Here is a 20,223-nt window from a genome sequence, read left to right as displayed (position 1 = left end):
TCACCTCAGCTCACCCTCTCCTCCTTTGGCATTTATGTGGTACTACAATGAGTCACATCAAGGAGGCTGACCCAGCCGAAAGCTAAGCTAAGCAAAAAACCACTTGGTTTGGTAGAGAGAGCTCTTTGGCCCATCTTATCATAGGGTTGCTTGAACTCTTTGTGGTAGCACCAAGGAGAAACAGAGAGTGAATAGTAAAGGATAAGGAGAGGACAGGACTTCAGGAGCAGTAAAAGCATTATGCCAAATTGAAGTGGCTGTTTAAGGATGGCATCAGCCATGTAGTGTGTTTGGGAAGTTAATTGCTTGCTCTATTTTTAACTCTCAGGATATGGGAAAGGATGGATAGTTCCTATTCCATTTTATATCCTTGGAGATTTTATTCCCTGGAAATGGAACAATTGTCTGCTTGTTTATTGCACATTAATTGCTAACACATTGGAGCAACAGGAAAGCTGAACTGTGGAGTGTATGTATGGTTTGAAATGCTCTAGAAAAGACAGCAGCTGAGACTTGATGATAGCAACAAATAGTGCTCCCGAGAAGTCTTTATATGCGTCATGGGCACGATTAATCATAACGGGGCAGATATTCAGAGTAATAATTTATTTTCCCTCTTTGTGCTTGGAAATCTGTAGAAGGGAAAACAAATCACTTCAAATATGGATGATCAGATCCCCCAGTAGGATCCATTAGCAAACACCACTTTGCCCTTAGGATGCACTGGTGAAACTTGATGGATGTTGGGTTTCAGGTGCAGGTTCAGGGTTGGAAGTTGTGAGGGGCTGAATAACACACAGCGTGGTGGAATCCTAATGCAAGCGAGAGCCTCTGAACAGCTGCAGACAACAAATCTGTGATGGCGCAGAGAACAGATAGAACTTAAGTGCAAAAAAAAAAACCCCACTTTTGAAGAATACTTCTGCTACACTTACTCTCCAAAAAATGACTGAGCAAGTATTGCAGTAAACTGTCCTTCTGTTAAAATATAGTGTTCCAGAATACTGCCAGACTGATTTCTACCAATCTAATTCTCCATAAGCACTTAATGAGAGAGGAGAATGAGGAATATAGATACCTCCGTGCAGTTGCCTGGAAGATCTCCAAGTGATTCCATGATGTGTCTTAGATGTGCTTCTTAAGGCTGTGAGGTCCCTGTTCCTGCAGCCAGCGTCACCAGTGTTGCAAATGGGAAATGCCCAAGTTTATTATGTCCAATTCTGAGCTCCAAACAGAGCCTCACTCCAGCCTCCCTCCCTATAGCTAAGGTGAGGCAGGGAGCAGCATATGGAGCCCCATCTGTGGCACAAAGCCTCCGTGGGATGTTCAGGTTCAGAAAGAGTCCGTGCAGACTCTTTCAGCTGAGTAGTTAAGGGATGCTGAAACTGGACCTGTGACTGCAAGAAAATGTTGAGAACCAGAAACTCTACAGCTTTCATTTCCAAGGGATTTAAAAATGACTAGGTCAATTTACTTGCTAGCTGAAAGAGATTAATTGAGGTTACTTCTGGACAGAACTTGTATGCCAACTTTAATCTTGGCATGATATTTTATTGACATATTTTATAAGGACAAAAAAAAGTCGAACTTTATGATGGAAATTATGACTGACCACAGCAGAAGTTGAGCTGATAGGTACCTTTTTAGAAGAAAAGACCATTGTGTGACAAGTCACTATGGATCATGAATATTATGGAAACATCACTCCATGTTACACAAGCAGAGATTTGGATCGGGGAACCCGTCTCATGGAACCTTCAAATAATATGTTGTCTTGCAATGGTGGTTTCAGCATATGTGGTTTTCTGTCCAACTGCAAAGCTTTCTGTTACCAGTCAAAGTTTGCAGACACAGCCACAAAATCCAGATGCTGTAGATAGAGACAAATTGTCTGTAAAAATGAGAAAAATAGTGTTAAGCTCAGAAGAGGGCAGCGCCAGAGAGCAGCGGAGAAACAAAGTAAAGCCTTCCCCAGTACTGAACAGATGGTAGGCGCTCACCAAATGGTAAATAACTGTGTGAAAGAGATGATTAGGAATAAATTCTCTCTACAACAGATATTCTTCCTGAAAACGAGTGCAGGATTTTTTGTGTTGTGAGCTGTCTTACACTTCCATGTCAATTTTCCAACTCTGATTTTTGCATGAACTTTCTTAAAAGAAAGGGGATTCTTCTCATACGGACAGCCAGCCAGTGAATGCAAATGTGGCTCTTATTCGTGATCATGGTTTTAAACTGGCTGCTATGAATGATTTAGGAGAGACTCCAACTGATACGGAGGAGAGCTGGATGGAACTCCTATTTGGCTTCATGTGCAAATTTCTCTGAAGAAATTCAAAGACTAACTTGAGGCATGACCAGAAACTCGGCCCTGGCAAATATAATTCTGTTATGCCTTAAATGTCAACATCAGTAACGGTAAAATTCATGTCTAATGAAACAGTAACATATTATCAAGCTGAAAATTGGATCAGCCTATTTATTTAAAAAAAAAAGGGTAAAAAAAATTATTTTAGGTATTGATGCCAAAAATTTTATACCAAAAATATATTGTCAGATGCTCTGTCTTCCCTCTGTCTTTTGTGGAAATTAAGATACTTGCCAAAGATGGATGCTTTTCTGCCCAGAGCTCTTACCTCTCCTTGAAAAAAAAAAAAATCCCTTTTGTTCAGAGAAGCATGTCTTTGCTGAGATAGTCAACACAACAAGGAGCTGTAGTAGAGCTTTATTCTCTAGCCTTTGGTTCTGAAGAGCACATTTATCAGAGGTTTATGCAGCTGAAAGGTGCTCTGCATGTAGAGGGCTGTTTCAACTGACAGCACTTGATTTCTTTCTTTTTTTTAACTTCTGTCTGTGAACTCTTGTAAGAACTTGAACCCTAAAGAACCATCTCTTCCTGAAATGTGCCCAGCCCAGCAGCTTAGGAAGTCAGAGTACAGAGAATTAAAACCACATCTCGGTATTTTAGATTTTAACATCTTCGCACAGGATGACTGACCCAGTAAGACCACTAGCCTCTGGGCAGGTAGGAAGTAAGTTGTATAATTTTTTGTTTATAGAGAGTTAATAGCTACTTGTGCTTTTTATCCCAGGATTAAACAGTGGTTCATCATCAGCTGTTTTCACTGAATGTCCGTGAAACGTAACAACCTGTAGGACGAAGACAAGCAGGCATCCAGTAAACAACACACACCAAAGCAGGCAGGATGGGGAGGAGGGAAAGTTTCCATATACATGATATGAGGTGTTCTGAAATTTTTTATGTCTCTGCAGGACTGTCTGAAACTTGACTCTTAATATTTTATGGGATTTTTCCACCCACCCCTGTACACATACACCCCCCTCACTTTATTCCTTAGAAGGGTGGAGGCTGGAGACAGCTGTGCCAGGATTATTGCACCTGCAATGGAAGGAAACAGAGAGATTTTTGAAAATAGAAGCTTCAACACCGAGGTTGTCCCCTCTTTTTCAGGACATGAATTCTTGAACCATACTGCCATGTATAGAATATATACGAGTGATTCGTGTGAACAGAGTATTTCAGGTTTCAGTCTGGTTTTACTGGAGAAAAAGCCAATTTTGGCAAAGCATCTTTTCCTATTTTAAGTGTGAAATCTTGGAAGAGATTTGGCTCATTGCTGACAACTACCAAATCACCATGTGATACCTGTTTTTCAGCAAAGTTATGTGGTCCCACCGGCATTGCAGAGAGCAGAGAGGATGTTCCAGATGTAAGACTTTCCATACACACCAGCCTGTTGCTGTGCCATTGTTCCAAAGAAAAAATCTGCCCACATTTTTATGGACTGTTTGTTCTCATAGCTGAACGGTCACAGTACCAGCCAGAGGTGGCCTTTGAGCTTGGGCAGTGCCAAGCAGAGGAATTTGTGGGTTTTCGGCTTTAGTCTGTTCAGCTGGTAGAGTTTTTACATGTAGGATGGTGGAAATGAATGCTGTGCTTCCCCCATCCCTGTTCTGTTTGCAAACAAATGAATTGGTGCAGTAGATGCTTAGGAGCAAGAAACAAGGAAGCTGTGCCTGTGTTGCATCTGCATCTTGGCTGTCCTGTAGGGTGTGCTTAGAAGTGATGCTCAAAGCCTCCATGTCTTCAGCTTTTCTTCTGTTGTCGTTTGGTTGGATCAGGCACAGTTTGCTAATTCCGTGTGGCGAAATAAAAAAGCTTAGTGGGTAAGTGAGAGCCGTCCAAGTCTGTGAATGTGCTGGGCTCTCTGGAAGGAAGACAAGGAAAATTTGAAATATTCTGTGCATTAAATTACACGTATGGGACTTAGTGTTTCCGTTGCAAGTGGATTGCCCTGTTTTTCAGCTGAAGTGAATGAAACAAATCCTTCATTCAGTTGTGGCTGTGTGACCAGTGACTGTGGTCCCGTGATCTCACCAGGGTAATGTAGAGGGTGGAATTTGGCTTTTTGTGTTGTTTGTGTGAGAAAGAGGACTTTAAGGCCGTAAGAGGGCCATTCCTGCCCTTTGACACACTAGAGAATGCTACAAAAGTAAGAAAAACCCGGTCTGCTCTCAAAAAAATAGGTGCTTTCAAATAATCACGTTTTAAACGTATGGTACATTTAATCTCTCTAACTTATTCCAAGAGAATTTTGTTTTGCTTTGGTCTCTAGAGTTATGTCTGGGGGAAAAAAATCCCAGATACTGGGAGAAGCCAGCTATGTATAAGAGTTCATAAAGCAACTCCTACACAAACCCAGTGACCCAGTGGTCTCCCTGCTGCTGAGACACTCCATTTGGGTGGATAGTACTGGAAGGAAAACTAGTGATAATAAGTTGCATTTTTTTTTTTTAGATTAGTTTGGTAATTATAATGGTGATTTAAAGAGGTCAGTACATGTTTTTAGCAAAATAAGGAAGCAGCTTTAGACTGTTGCTCTGAGACAGACTTATTACACCTGATTAGCGTTGGGGAATGCTTTTAGGGTGGATTTTCAGGTGTTTGGGCATGCAAGAGCAAGTGAGTTTTTTGCGGTTGTTATTTCTCTTCAGTCTTCACCATGAGTTTCTTGCTTGGAAACTGCCACGTACTTGGGTCTGTTATCACAGATGTTTGACTGGATCACTTTCAGTTGCTGGGTTTCAAGAGTGGTGTTTTTTTTTAATGCTCAATATTTATCCAGCCTGCTCTGTTTTGTTAAACATGATGAAATATATGGAGTTAGTGATTTTTTTTTTTTTCCCTTTTAAAAAATACTAGTGTTTCACAAATACCTAATCAACTTCTTTGGTTAGCGCATTGCTAATAAAGCAGTCCGAGTGTGCCTCTCAGGACCTGTTGACACTGGCCCTGCTCACAACCCTCTGTAAATCTCAGATGCTTCACTGCTTCGGTGGGAGCTCCACAAATGCTGGGAGGGTGCAGTATCTTGATATCTGCCCTGTGGGGAACTAGCTTTTCCTTTGGCCTCGTTTGAATGTTGTGTTGTCTCAATGAAGTGAAGACAACGCACTAAAATATTTTATTATTACATGGTGAGCTGTAGCTACAGGCTAGGGAGGCAGAGGGAGGAGTGGTGCCTGGGCATGATAGTGTTCCACCCCGAGTATCTGCTTGCTTCAAAAGGGGAATAATTGACTTATCCCGTGCTGCTGTCATCTTTCTCTCCTTAGCTGAAGCTCTCCTATTTCATAGTACTGGAACTGGAAAGGCAGAACTTCCATGGTCTTCTCTTCCCTGGCTTCCCATCAGCTTGCTGGGACCACAGTCCCCACTTGCTCCTTACTGGTATCCTGCACAGAGCTGCATGGAGGGCAAAGCCTCCCGTATGGCAGCACGTAACCAGAGTGGTAACATAACCCACTGTCATTTTCCTGTGGTTTGATCTATTTTATTGTAGTGCCTTAGATTTGAACTTAGCTCTTCAGACATTTTTCTTTCTATTTTTGTAGTATGGAGACTTTTGTATGCAATTCGTGTTTTGTGTCTTGAGAAAAAGAATTAAAACCTATGATGTTGTTTCGCCCCACACACCTTATTTTAATTGAACTAAAGGAGTAGCCTGTAAAAACAACCGAACAGCATCCCTGGGCCTTTTGTTCTCCTCTTTCTCCTCCTCTTGTGTTTAAATTTAGTTATGTCCCCAGCAAATTATCTCACAAAGTCATCTTGCAGTCATTATGTATTTGCTCTAATGGACTGTTCCACGGTGTGTCACTGGCTCATGTGGAACAGACCACAGACAAATTTCAGAGCCAGATGACCCTAGTATTTACTAATAAAGCATATATCTCAGTTATTTGAGTTTGATAATTAAGTACAAGTAATACAGAATGCCAGGAGCTGAAGCTTTTTTTGGCAGGAGTGTTTTTTAGTAAAGCTTTCTGCTGAGCATTCAAGTGAAACAAATAGGTTAATTTAAAAGCTACTTACAACCTTTATGTCTTGATTTATTATGCAGCTGTCAATGCTAAAAGAAAAAAAAATTGGGTATTTTAGAGTCCTGTCATGGGAGTCTGCTGATGGTGCTTTGAAGTAACTGTTTCTGGAGCTTTCCATCCTTTTTCTACTTATAGAAAGTCTGCTCCGTCTTTTGAGGAGCTCTTTGTATCTTGGATCACTGGCAGGCATTGGTATGACAATTTTCTCCAGCTCAGGCTTTCCTTCTGATGCCTCTGATAGTTGTAACAGAAGTGCTACCCTAACTGCCCAGCTCACACAACCAGGAACTTGGTGATATTTGTTTAGTGACTGAGCCTGAACGTGCCTGCGGGGATCAGGATGCGGCTGTGGCAGGACTACACAAACCTACAGCAAGATAGAGTGTCTGCTGCAAAAGTTTAAATGGACAATACAAGGGTGAAAAAAGAGAGGATCATCATCTGACTTTACAGAGAAGGAACTGGAAATGGAGATAGATGCTGTTGTATTTGTGTCTGGGGAGAGCTTACACATCTGTATGGGCTTCTGTAAGCTGTTTTATTTAGTATGCTGAATGTTTCCCATACATAAGATAACCCTTGTTGAGATTGCAAAATACATTTAGTCCTTAAAATGTTTTTTATTTTTTTTAATGTTATAACTTGACTTTCAACATGTGCTTTTAATTATCTGCTTGGGTTTTTATGTTGTTTTTCCAGGTCCATCAGCGGAGAAACTTGCATGTGATGTGTAACACTATCCCTTCAGATAGCCCCTTAAAATTAACTCACTAGCAAGGCTCAAAAGCCCACATAGTTTCCTTTTTAATTTAATTAAAGTGATGCATATTTGCCCAACACTGTGGAGAATTTCATGATGCAGACTGGTTAGTCAAACATGAAGGCAGGCACAGCGGAGACCTTTTGGCCTCATGAGCATTTATAAGAACAAGTTGTATTAAGCAAACAGCTGTGTAACGTGAGGGGTTTCTTATTGAAAAACAAGAGGGGGTGAGAAAGCTTTTCGCTTCCCCCTTTGTGGGTTAGTGTCTCCAGTTGGTAAGTAGGGAACAGACAGATATTTAAAAATAGCTACATTTCAATTGCATTACTTCTTTTTTTTTATTTTTTAACTCTACTGTTGATTGGATCAACTCTTCATTCTATTGTAAGAATGTCATAACTTGACTCTAATGCTTATACAACGCCTTTTGCAATTAGATGATGCAAACCTTAACATATTTAGAGAGGTTCAAATAGTCCCCTTGAGGAGCTAGGCTAGTGAGGAGAGTGAGCTTTGATGGTTTATATTCGTAAGTGGGACATTAGCCATCAGTATGGGATAGGTAGTTCAGGAATTTTTTCATGAGTGAAGAGGGAAAAATGAGCAATAGAGAGCATGTCCTGGTTCTAAGTAGCATCATGAGAAGTGGAGCGTGGGATTCAAGTGAAATTTCTTTTCCTTATTTGGGCTAATTGTTTTCAGGTTCTGTACATCAAGAAGTTGTCACTGGATATAAAGAAAGAGCAATCAGCTGCCCATCCTATAGTCTCCTTTTGGAAGAATAATCATGTTTATTTCTTGTTTAAGCTGATTATGCCTTGATAAGCATATAGTTGTCATGAGATTTTTATGGACTTTCTGAAAATCACTTGGATTATATTATTGAGAATTTTTATCTACAGCTACAGTGTGTTGAGAACTTGTACTGCTTATATGAGCTTGGACCCTGTTTCTAGCTGCACTTTCACTGCTGGCTGACCACAGGCAAGAGAAATCATTCCTTTGGGCTTCAGTGTCGATCTTTAAAACAGGAGTAAAGGTGTGGACCTCCTCTGAAAGTTGCTTTAAGGTCTGCCAACAAGTACATGCTTAGAGGCAGTTATTTATTTTGTATACTGATGTATTTGTTTATCAGTGTATTAGTGATGCTTTGCAATGTGGTGGTATGTGTAGTGGGGTAGGGATATGGTGCTGCTTCCTTCGGTGTGATGAAACACGCACATGAGAGCTGTGAAGCCCCCAGCCTGTGAGAGCTGAAGCAGTCTCAGAACATTTGGGTGGAAGGCAGCGCCAGCTTTGGAGCAGGAGCGACTGCATTTTATCCCTGCCATCCCGCGAGCTTCTTGGTTGGTATGTGTGCAGAATAACAACAGCTGGGAAGTCCTGTGTGCTCCCTGATGTCGTTCCAGGCTGCATGATGCTGACTGATGTTACAGTTGTACTGTATTTTCAAGGGATGTTGGTATACCAATGTCCCCATGGCTTCATTCTTCTGGAGACATTGGGCTAGGGCACAAGATGCTGACAGCAGAGGACACAGGTATAAATGTTGGTTTGCTGTACAGCCTTGCTGCTAGGGTGCAGGCTCCTGTGGGGAGGTCCCATCCTCTCTGTATGGTCAGAGCAGCTGGGAAGCATGGGTGGGAGGTGTGCATGGAGAGACCTTGTTCCCACCTGCACTGCTACCCACCTCAAAGTCCTCCTGACCTGCTCTTTGAAAGATTTTGTAGGGTCATTATTTTAATATCAGGAAAAATTTTGAACATTGGCCATCTCCACACGACTGGGAACATGTTCCTCTCTGCCGTGTCCTGAGCTTCCCATGGATGAGGGTTTGAAGTTGTGATTACGGTCCATAAAGGCTGTGATACCAGTAAGGGGTGACCTGTGATACCAGTAAGGGATGGCCTGTGCTACCAGACACCTTCCAGGCAGAATCCAGGGGCTCCTGCACCTATAGGGGAGACAGTCTGCAGAACAGACCCTTTCCACATGTGAATTAAAACTAGGTGTGCACTGCTAACAGTGCAGCTGCGATACTGATTTTGTTAATGCGAAGTGTGAAAGAGAAAAGCCTGCTGCCTCTTAGGAGCCCATCTGCTCCGCATCACCGCGAGCCCTGGCAGCAGTCCCCGTGGCGGTGCCGTGTCTGGTGCAGGGAAAGGCGAGTATGTTAGGAGTGCCGGTGCCTGCATGCTGGGGTTGTTTGTGAACGATCAGGAGTTTTTGGTGAGTGAGTTAAGCATCACGAGTTAGCAAATTTGTCCTGTAAAAACAACCTCATCAACCTCTTACTTTCTAGAACCGTGCATTTTTTGTGGCCTCTTGGTGTGTTTTAAATGCTGTCAAGAATTGGTGTCTTTTTTGTTGTACATTTAAAAGATGATTAACTACTCAGTGAATATGAAGCAGTGCTGTCAAAAAAAACCCAACAGGTTAGTGGGCATTGCCTGTGCGAGCTGTGCTGTAACCTGATGTGAGCGAGAGGCACGCTGTAAAATCAGTGCTGGTTTTGGGTGTGCAGTGTGACTGGTGCCCGTCAAGTGGTTCTGCCCGTAGTTTGTGATTTGAAGTAACGATGATCTTAAGTCAACTTATGTTTTGAGTGTCCGGGCTATTCTTATTGCTCATATGTTCAGTTTCCCCTCAATGAGGGGCCAGAGAGATGCATTTTTTGTGGGTACAGTTTTATTAGGATTGTATTGTGTGATGCGTTCACTCCACATAGTTCCTGTCTTTGGTATTGTGATGCTGAAGGGATGCTTTGTTTTCAGAGAATACTTGGATGACCAGCAGCATATTTCTGTGCTATGGCAGTTGCTCTTGGTCTCACCAACCCTACTGTACACATCTTGTCAGGGCCTGGACTTGGGCTTTCAGGACAGGGACTGTATAATGTGTATGTATGTGGTAGATACATCTATGCTTTTATGAACTCTTTTATGTCTGTCCTTTCTGTAAACAATAAACCCCAGAATGCCAAGAGAAGAGCTGTGTGACCATAACTACTTTTAATGTGGATGTTGTTTTATTTGCACATTGTGAGCTCCTTCTGGTTTATGTAAATGTGAGTAAAATTGAGAGCAGCCCTAAAGAGAAGGACTTGGGGGTGTTGGTTGATGGGAAGCTTGACATGACCCAGCAATGTGCACTTGCAGCACAGAAAACCAACCGTATCCTGGATTGCATCAAAAGAAGGGTGACCAGTAGGTCAAAGGAGGCGATTCTCCCCCCAACTCCCCTCTCGTGAGACTCCACCTGCAGTCCTGCATCCAGCTCTGGGGTCCTCAGCACAGGAAAGACATGGACCTGTCGGAGCAAGTCCAGAGGAGAGCCACAGGATTAGATCTTAGGAAGAATTTTTTCCTGTGAGGGTGGTGAGACACTGGCCCAGGTTTCCCAGAGCAGCTGTGGATGCCCCATCCCTGGAGGGGTTCAAGGCCAGGCTGGATGAGGCTTTGAGCAACCTGGGCTAGTGGGAGGTGTCCCTGCCCATGGCAGGGGGGGGGGACTCGATGATCTTTAAGGGCCCCTCCAACCCAAACCATTCTGTGATTCTGTGAGTTCCTGGAAGGAGAGCCTTCAAATACTGTGTTTGCATTTCAGTTTTGATTCTTAATGTGTTCTCAGATCATCTGTATTTTTTTTTATATTGGGATCCACAGGGTGCTTGTATATTTATTAAACTTAATAGAGCTTAGAGCACTTGCTGAGCTGCATTAAACATGAGATAAGATTTTATCCCTTACAATTGTAAGGGTATACATTTTTAAAGGATTTTGTTTTCTTTTAATTGTTGAATTAATGCAGAATAATTGCTTTGCTCTGGCATGAGCTTATTAAGAGTCATTTAGTATAAATTGATCAAATTTAGGCTACTTAATCTTCTTATTGAAGACATTTTGTTTATGTATTCATAATGCATCAGGTTTTTTCAAGAGGAACTCTGCCAGTTGGATACCTCAGTTGGTGTAAAGCTGAACGTTCAGCTGTAGTTAGTGCATATGTGTAAACTGATAAATGAAAAATTTAAAAATAAGGGTTTCACTTTGTTTTCTGGAATTTTATGTTTATCCCAAGCAGTGACCTGTATCTTTTTTCTGTACAATCAGTTGTGGAGTCAGTGTCCAGCCACCAATGCTGTCTTCACACACATCTTTCATATCCCAAGGTACAGTAACAGAGTTGGCTTTTTGATGCTACACTCATGAGTGATAGAGACTTTTCTGTGCTGCCTCCCTATAAATGATAAATTGTTTGTTTGCAGGGCTGCACTTCTGTGTGATGGGCTGGCAGCTAGAAGTTTTATTTGAGAACACACATCTTTAAGCTGATCTCTGCTGATAATTTCTAAAAACGTAATGTACTAATAGAGAGCGTCACCATAGAAGAAGTCCTTTGTTGTTGGACCCTTCAGTTTGAGGGTCAGCTTACATTTGGAGCTGTGTCCAGAAGCGTCAGTACCTTGAGCATCACTTTGCTTTTCTTTTTAATTATTTCCTCTTGTTTTCCTGCATCCCTGTCTTGCTTTTTCCTTTTTTCTAGTAAGACAAAGATGTTTTTAGTTTTCAAAAGGATTTTTGGGTACAGTATTCCTGTGTTCTGTTTGTCTTCCGTGAGTAGCCTGTGGAGTATTTTTGATGAGCACAAAATCATCTTTTGTTATCTTGTCCAAACCAAACTTAGTTTATCCTCTATTTTATTTTGCCTGGAAAGAAATATGTAGACAAATCCAGTGGCTGAGAATAATTATGAAATATCTAACTTGTTCTTTGTAAGAAAGGACACTATCATCTACAGCACAAAGGTTGCTTGGTTGCTGAAGGTATTGAGGGCAGGGTGAAACTCCATCTATTCATTCAGACTGTTTCCTTATCAGATCCAAGATTCTGTGCAAGACAGCAGTCCATCTACTGATGAGTTAGAGCAAAATGGAAAATTGTATCATGTACTTTGCCAACAGTATTTTTGCCTGTGTGAGGCCAAAACCCAAATGTCTTCTGATCTTTGTAAGCAGGTAGTAGTCTTTTGTTGCAGAAGAGGGGTATTTTCATGCTGCAGACTGGATGTGAACTCCGTATGGTTGTTTTTAGAGAGAGCCATTTCAACTTGCACTGAAATTTTTCTTGAAGAATGCCCTTATGTAACAGCCCTGCTTTCTAATTACAGACTGTAGGGTTCTTGGGAGCTGGAAATCCAGCAGAGAAAGAATTTGTGGTAGAATTAGGTTTTGAAGCTTATGGAGTTCTGAACCCACCAAAAAAAAAAAAAAGAGCTGAACAAAGTAACAAAGAACAGACTGTGTGTGATTACCAAGCTATAAACCTTAACATGCAGTGCTTAAACATGGAGGAACAAATTTTCTAACAGGCTGGTGCTATTGTGTGAAGATGGATTTGAGCCAAACTCCCAGATTTGAAACCCCATGAACTTCAGTAGACCCCGGCCAGTCCTTGGCTTAGGTTCATCTCACACGTTGCAAGCACAGAAGCACTGTTTGAACGTTCACAGTAGCACCTGGAGATCCAGAAGGGGGAGGATTTCCCTATTTGCACATGCAAGGGGCGTGTAAGTGCCAATATATGAACATTTGTCCCCTTGATCATTATGAGAACGTTTTTAGAGCATCCTTGAAAACACACTGCAGCGTAATACGAAGGGAATGTTTCTGCCATGTATCCTCAGCACTTGAATCTGTTACTGACTGATCTCTTTAGTGGGAAAAGCTTTATATGGCTTCTCTAATTTTACGCAAATAATGAATCTCTTGCCCATTGTCCTCACCTCTGCGGTCCCCTCTGACAGCTGACATCAGCTTACTTGGTCGCATGGTGGGTTCCTGCTCAGAGGACAGCTGGTTTATTACAGGTTTAAGCAATACTGCCTTCTGAAGGGGGACTTTAGTGGGTAGATTTCAACAAATTATCAGTTATGCCCAGACCAACTGGAGAGATTTATGTGCTGGCTTTAATAAGCATTGTGTTCGTTTATTTGCTTTCCCTTTTGGAGCAGAGTAAACTCTGGTTTCCTCTGAGCTGTGCAGCTGCTGTAAAGGGTAATAAGGCAGCAGTGTCAGGCACAGTGGTGCGGTGATGGAGAGACACATCCCGCACTTGCTGTATCTGAGGGTTGTGTCTGGAGCTGGAGAGGGGAAGAGTTGAACACTAAAATGTGCTACATGCAATTAGCAGTTTATGGGGAAGCTCATAAGGGATCCAGCTGGTGCTGGCACCGGGTTGTTAAAACTGTCGTTCTGAAGAAACTGGAAGAAGAAATTTTAAAAAATGCGCGTGCAGTGTTCAGTTAGCAGAAGTTGTCAGAGCATTCTAGAATATTTCTTATTAATAAGAATATAATTGCCAGCTTTGGCATCAGATGTACTTTGTGTGCGTTTCCTGCGGAGAAACCTAAATGAACATTTATCACTGAGGTAGCAGCACCAGTGTAAAAAATGCAGGAACACATGGCTATATGAATATTTTATGGTTCTGTGACAGAGCTTTCATCAGAGCGTGCCATCTCCTTGAACTGAGCTGTCTGTATGACACGGGGTTGTGATTTATGCCCGTTCGCTTGACTGCCACGTGGGACCTGCCAGGGTCCATCCCATGAGCAGCTGCAGCGGGCTGTGCTTTATATTAAAGCAGGTGGAAGATGATTTTACGATTCTATGCTGGCAGAAGTGGAGTGGTGTGGGTCCATCCCCTTTTCAGAGTCAGATTGTGGAGTGGTGAGGAGCCTGGAGACAAACAGTGGTGACTTTTGTCTTGAGACTAGGTGACACTGTGTTGTCGTAGTTGCAGATTGTCACAGCAATAAGGAGTCATGACAAATACTGTGGTACAACTCCAGGTTGTCCCGACCTCACTGTTTTCTGTCTCTCTGCACTTCTTCAGAATTACCTGGTAAAAGCTAAATGCTGTAAGTCTAGATCTAGAAGTGAAGATGTTTTTTCGAGCAGTTAGTATGAAAATAAAAGGGGTAACGCTGTGTCCAGATTGCCATCCTTAAACAGGATAGCTCTCCAGACAGAAAACTCTTAGCGCTGTGCGTGCATGACGGCAGGCAGATGCAGGCTGCGAGGACTTGGGAGTATTACGCTGTTCCTTTTCCAAGCCTAGCGTTACCTGTGCTGCATGGCCACACTGGCTGCACACAAATCTCACAGTGGGTTGTTTCCCAGTTTACTCTCCCACATACACTCTATACGCTTGCCAACAGCAGTGTTATTAAGTCAAAAGCTCCAACAGAGATGAGAGCCCTGGTATGCCGTGTCGTAGGAGATCCCTCTTGTCCCAGAGAGTGCACTGACAAGCTTGTCTGAGCTAAATTGAAAGCTTTGTCCTTAGTCTGTTCACCTATAATTCTTCCTCTTTTTAATATAATTTGATCATAAGTTTCTAATTATATGTGAGACACAAAGTGCTTGTTCTATGTCAAAATCTGCACTATATTGTTAGAGTTCTACGAGGTTAACACACGCACAAGGGACTATTGAAACAAGCTGCTGAGAGAGCTTTGTTGTAATACCTATGTACCAAACATTTCTCTGACTCATGCCTCCTGCAGTGATTTTGTAAGTCAGAGCAAAATTTAGACTTATGTTTGTTGTCTGGTACATATTTCTCAAGGCATTGCCAAACAAAAAGCTAAATTTAAAAACTATGACTTTTGTTGTCAGGGGTTCCAGGCATGCCAAAGGAACATGTGCCAGCAATTTTAGGCTTAACGGCCACGTCATTGTGAAGTATAGTTGTTTTTATAGATGCTCTTGGATTATAAAACCTGAGAAACTTGTATTAGCTGAGTTACATGTACTGTCACTGCTTTTTGATTGTTAGTATCACTTTGAGAATTTGTATTGGAATTGGGGAAAAAGTGCACAGAAAACAACTCTTCTTTTGTTTGTGTGTATGACAAAGTTATTGTGTCCAAAGAGAAACATGCTTGTAATGGTTTGATTTGGCTTGCATGCTCATATGGACAGCCATTGGGTCCTGCACATAAATTCTGTCTTTATCTGCATTGTCATGTATTGCCTTCATTTGTGAGGCAGTCTGCCTCCTGCCTAATGATATTTTATTTCTCTGAGTTGTGTGATCAGTTGAGGGGATGACAAAAATGAGAGAGAGATGCAGACTCTCTGAAGCAGGGAGGGGGAGCATGTTTGATCCATCCTACATCATAGGGTCAGCGTAACTGAGCTGGGAAATACAGCGGTATAGTTTCTTCCTAGCTCACACCTGAATCATACATCAATATTAGTATATAGCCCAGGGCTTTGTATTGAAACATCTTTAGGAGTTGTTCCCAGCCTTGCTAACTTCTTAACCATCTGAGATACACCTTGGAGACAGACCGAATGACATCTGACCTTCTGTCAACACAGATAGCTTTCCTCCAGAAGTACTTATCTTGAGTATACCTTAAGAATAAAATGCTGCTGCCTAGTTCATTATCTAAGATACTAATCTTTGAACTGCTTTGTACCAATTTTATTCCCATTCACAGAGGGAGGTAAATATTTTCAGTTAAAGTAATTCTGAAGTTAATGTTTGGCAGAAGGATTATTTCAGAACTTAATTTTTGGACAGAGACTTTAAAGTAAGTCTGGTGAGGGAGACTTCGAATGTATTCTGCATGATTTCTTCAGTTTAGTACAGACAGTATGGTATCTTATTGCTGTAAACGTGACTAGTTATCTCAGAGTAAAGAGTTAGGCTTACATAGTTTCAGTTATTGAAAATATCCACCTTAGACATGGTTTGCTCATGGCCGTGTGTCATCAGCACTGGTGGCTGTCATTTAATTGTCTAGCGGCTGTTCCACTGCATTTCTCTTGCCCACTGTCACTTTTGTGGCTGTGTCCAGCCCTGAAGCATTGTGGATCTGGGCCAGTGATTAATTTCCAGTCTGTGTTACTAATGTGCAAGAATTTATAGTCATCTGTTAGCAATTGAGCTGTAGATGCGAAAGTCCATTCTGTAGGTTCTTTGGTGATAAACAATAGGATTCTGGGCGATATCCGGTACCCTTCCATCACTGATCTGAACCTATCTGTAGTAATCACTGCCTTCTGTTTGGTCTCAGGAGAATGGAAAGATTAAGCTGTTACTGCTTTGCCACTTTTGGTTTTTAATAAAGATCTCTCCCAATTTACCGTAGGAGTGTCAACTCAGTGCTCCCTCTGTCCTGTCCTCTCTTGAGATGACTTGGTAGCTGTCATCCCTCTTCAGTGCTGTGTCTGTGGGATGAGATTCTGAGGTTTGTAGTCAGCTTGTGCTGATCAGCAGGGTCTGGCCATGGACCTTGCGTAGACTCATGTTGCTGTGTAGTGAGTCAGATCTTCTCACTGATCTGGCTTAACTTTAAAAATATGCTGACATGTCAGGTTTTTATCAACTCTGAAAGGGCTGCATCAGAAGTGCTGCTGTGACATATCCTGTATCTCATCGTCAAGGAGAAAAGCTTGGTCTTATGTGTTCCTCACCATCAGTGCAGCTCTGAATATGTGAGGTGCTGTTATGGTGAGAGCATGCTGGAGAGACACGAGATCACAGGGATGGAGGAGCAGCTGTCAGGGGATGATTCATGTTGCTTTATCCACAGTTCTGGTAAAGAGTGGAGCGAGGAGATCCAGTCAAAAAGCTATGCTTGCTGTCATTGTCTTCTCTGCCTCCAGACATTTGACCCTGCCTTGGAAGTTGGTCTTGGGCCAACGGAGAAAAGAGCCATCACTGTTGTGACTCAGAGTCAGCTTTGCTGAAATCATTAGTAAAGCCAGCACATAACCAGTGTGAGACCAGAATCAAGATTTTTGTTGGTATTTTTTCCTCTAACTGGGCTAATGCTATTTGGCTTATGAACTTACTGTGATCTTAGTTTGTAGTAAATGGAATTAAATTTGTTTACTGAACATCAGTTGCTCTCCCTGGCTTTTCTAGGACGAATCCTGGACTTGAAGACTGGAACAGTAAAGAAAGAGGGTCAGCAGTCCTCAATGAGAATGTGCATGGGATCAAGGCGCTCTTTCATTTGCAGGATGAGGTACACGTTTACCTTGTATTCCTGTCATGGTTCCAGCCTCATCTCAGATTATACTTCAGACATTTTGTTGCACTAATTTGACCTTGCTTAAAAAACAAAGCTGTGATAACACACTCCTATTAAACATTTCCAGAATACTTGCTTTTGGAACTGGAGTAAAACTGAAACCTGTCTTTCTTTATGACTAATCACAGAACAGCACCTCATTTGTGTATTGCAGTTATTTTTATCAGTGTGGGGTGTAGGATGCTTTCCCCCCGAGAACTTCACGACAACTTCACCCCTGGAATGGAAGCCATTGTCTCTTCTAGTCAAATTATTCGAATCAGTATGTTGGGAACAAAGCTTTCGCAAGTGTAATGAAAGCCCAACTCTGTGTATTTTTTCAGCAAACCAATAATATTAAAAGAATCTTGAAGACAAACAGGAATTCAGTTGCAAACTTGCCAGCTATGTAGGAATTAACCTAAGCCTGGTATGAATTAACCAAATGTCAGCTGGTTGATGCTAGATAAATGAGTAATTGTTAGAGGGTTTTTATTTTGCAATTTTCCAACTTCTTCTGCATTGCCTGGGCTTCTTTAAAGAGATCTGCCTGCCCTGTGCTTCTGACCAGGGCTTGTGGGCACTTCTGTTATTGTAGTGCTAACAGGATAAAATGCCTGTTGCTATTGCAATAAGTTTCTCTCTGTGTGGTTTTGGGGAAAGTACATAATTGCATCTGCAGCCTATATCCAATATACGTGTTCAAAACAGATGACGCAAAATTTTTATGGAATGAAACGTGCAAAGCGAAATATTTGACACATTAAAACAGATCCCTGTACTTCGGTTATGTGGCAGAATTATTTCAGTCACACGAGGAAACTCAGTGTATGGCACTTGGGTGCCTTTCTAAGGGGTTTATGTACTTCATTCCTGCAAGATCGGACTTCAAAGCTGTAGCTCCTTTTTCCCTCTTAACTGGTGGGAAAGAAATATAGCCTGACAGAGAGACACTTGGGACATTGCTTTTCCTCCAAGCTGCACATAGTGGTCCTGTGAGGAAGGCTTGTGCAAATAAAACCAGGCCTAATGTCCTGTTTTCAGTTGTTACTCAGCTTTTAAAGCAACATCTCAGACTGCAGTTATTTCCTAGCACCCTGATTCTGTGAACTCTGGTGCATGAGAGTACTTTTATACATGTTTTTGTAATTCTAAATTTTAATTGTTCATTCCTTCTCCTTGGCAGTGAATAGTATTTAAAAAGAAAAAAAAGGGGGAAAAAAAAAGAATAATAATAATAATAATAATTAAAAAAACCTTGTGAGAAGAATGAGCCTCAAATAATGTGAACTTTCCTTGTGATTACTTCTTCCATTGTTATTGTTCTTTTTTCCATTGAAAATGAACTGGTTTTACCCTTCAAACTGTTTACTTAGCTTCAAATGGATTGTTACAATTATATAGTTAGGCATAGTTAGAAATATCACAAAATATACATGAACAAGTGTTAAACAAAGTTAATTGACAGTATAAATAGCCCCTTCTTGCAAATGTTAGATTAGTATCTACTAGCACTGTAGCTGGTGTTTGGCAGTCGAAATGCTCTGTCCAGGGGAGCTACTGGAACACCACGATTGTTTTGTGTGGATATTTGGGGGTCTGACTTAGATTCTTCTCTATTTTCCACCCTTGTTTCACCTTTAATATCTATTTTAAATAGTCTTTAGGTTTGGGGAGGCGGGAGGGAATCTTTTTATAATGTCTTCTATTTTTCTTTATAAAATAAAGAAAATATTTGTAGCACACCCAAAAAGCTCAGCCTGTGGAAGCAGAAAATTCTAAGAAAATGTGAATCTGGGACTTTCTGTCAGAAATAAATATCCATTATTGTCTACTTCTGTATAGTAATAGAGATCTTAGAATGCAGTTTCATATTGGATATTTATATTCATCTTTGAGCCATTTCAAATATGAATTTACTTTTAGGTGTGGAAATGCTCCTCTGGATCATTTACCTCTGAACAGAATAACCACCATGAGAAAAAGATACAGGTATTATTACTTAATTTGTCACAATTAGTTGTCATAAGCACTCTCATTTTCCACTGGGCTAGTGCTCACCCAAGGGGTACTAGCTGGATAAACATCTGCCCTAGCACACAGCGTAAAATAGCACCGAGTCGCAGAGGAGGAGAACTCGCCACTGAATTCACCTGTGGCGGAGTCACTGGATCTTTTTACAAACCTTGTGCAAGTCACTCAACTTGTTTGTCTTAAGCAGCTCCATCTCTGAAGTAAGCTTCAGTATGTTTATTGGAGAAATATTATGGAAAATAGGTACAGCTTGAATAGCATTGTAAAGGAGCTGACATTGTACAGAACTCTGGGTTGACACTTGATTGTTTCTAACATAACTTGCAAATATTGGTAAGTCATTAGTAGTCATAGTTTAAAAACATTTAAAAGCTATCCTGCATGTCAATCAATGTGATATTTTTGTGTTTCCTTCTCATTTAGGAATGGCCTTGGCCCAGTAAAAGAAGGCGAAGCCCAGTATGCTGTTGTCCACTGCACTGGCTACATCAAGGCTTGGCCACCAGCAGGTGCGTATCTGTCTCATTGGAAGGTGGTGTGTACTGCAAGACATTTGAAAACCTGGCTCAGGATCCTTTGCTGGTACAGAACCAGGCAGAATTTCAGGGGGGTAACCCATTCGGTCTCATATGGAGAAGCTTTTGTTATCAAAAACTCATCTGTTGTTATTCACTCAGGGCCTCCCTGTTTTTCCCTGTGAAACCCTTTTCAATTTATTTGGCGCAGAGAGCGGGGAGTTGGTGGTAATGTGGGATTACAGCAGCTGGGGCCATAAGTTTTCCATCTGATAAGCCGATATAAAAATGGCCTGATTTTATTAAGGTAAACATGAAGCATTTGTACCACTAGAAAAGGTCAACAAGTGCTTTTGTATTTAAGTACTGAGTTGCCAGCACCTATGTATGAAAATGTGTAATTTCAATGTCGGT

General features: G+C 41.5%; 1 protein-coding gene across 1 annotated transcript in view; it reads left to right on the top strand.

The window, feature by feature from the left end:
* Window positions 1-20,223, top strand: part of ARNT2 (aryl-hydrocarbon receptor nuclear translocator 2) — a 74,997-nt gene that overhangs the window by 17,716 nt on the left and 37,058 nt on the right. Inside the window, exons 5-7 of the mRNA XM_010074061.1 lie at window positions 17,113-17,215; window positions 19,187-19,252; window positions 19,718-19,803. Of these exons, the coding sequence (XP_010072363.1) occupies window positions 17,113-17,215; window positions 19,187-19,252; window positions 19,718-19,803 (255 nt within the window). The remainder of the gene's footprint in view (window positions 1-17,112; window positions 17,216-19,186; window positions 19,253-19,717; window positions 19,804-20,223) is intronic.

This window comes from Pterocles gutturalis, unplaced genomic scaffold (genome assembly GCF_000699245.1).
Source record: "Pterocles gutturalis isolate BGI_N339 unplaced genomic scaffold, ASM69924v1 scaffold4727, whole genome shotgun sequence".
In the NCBI taxonomy this organism is placed as follows: Eukaryota; Metazoa; Chordata; class Aves; order Pterocliformes; family Pteroclidae; genus Pterocles; species Pterocles gutturalis.
The sequence above is the reverse complement of the archived record's forward strand: the minus strand, read 5'-3'. Positions and strand labels throughout refer to the sequence as shown.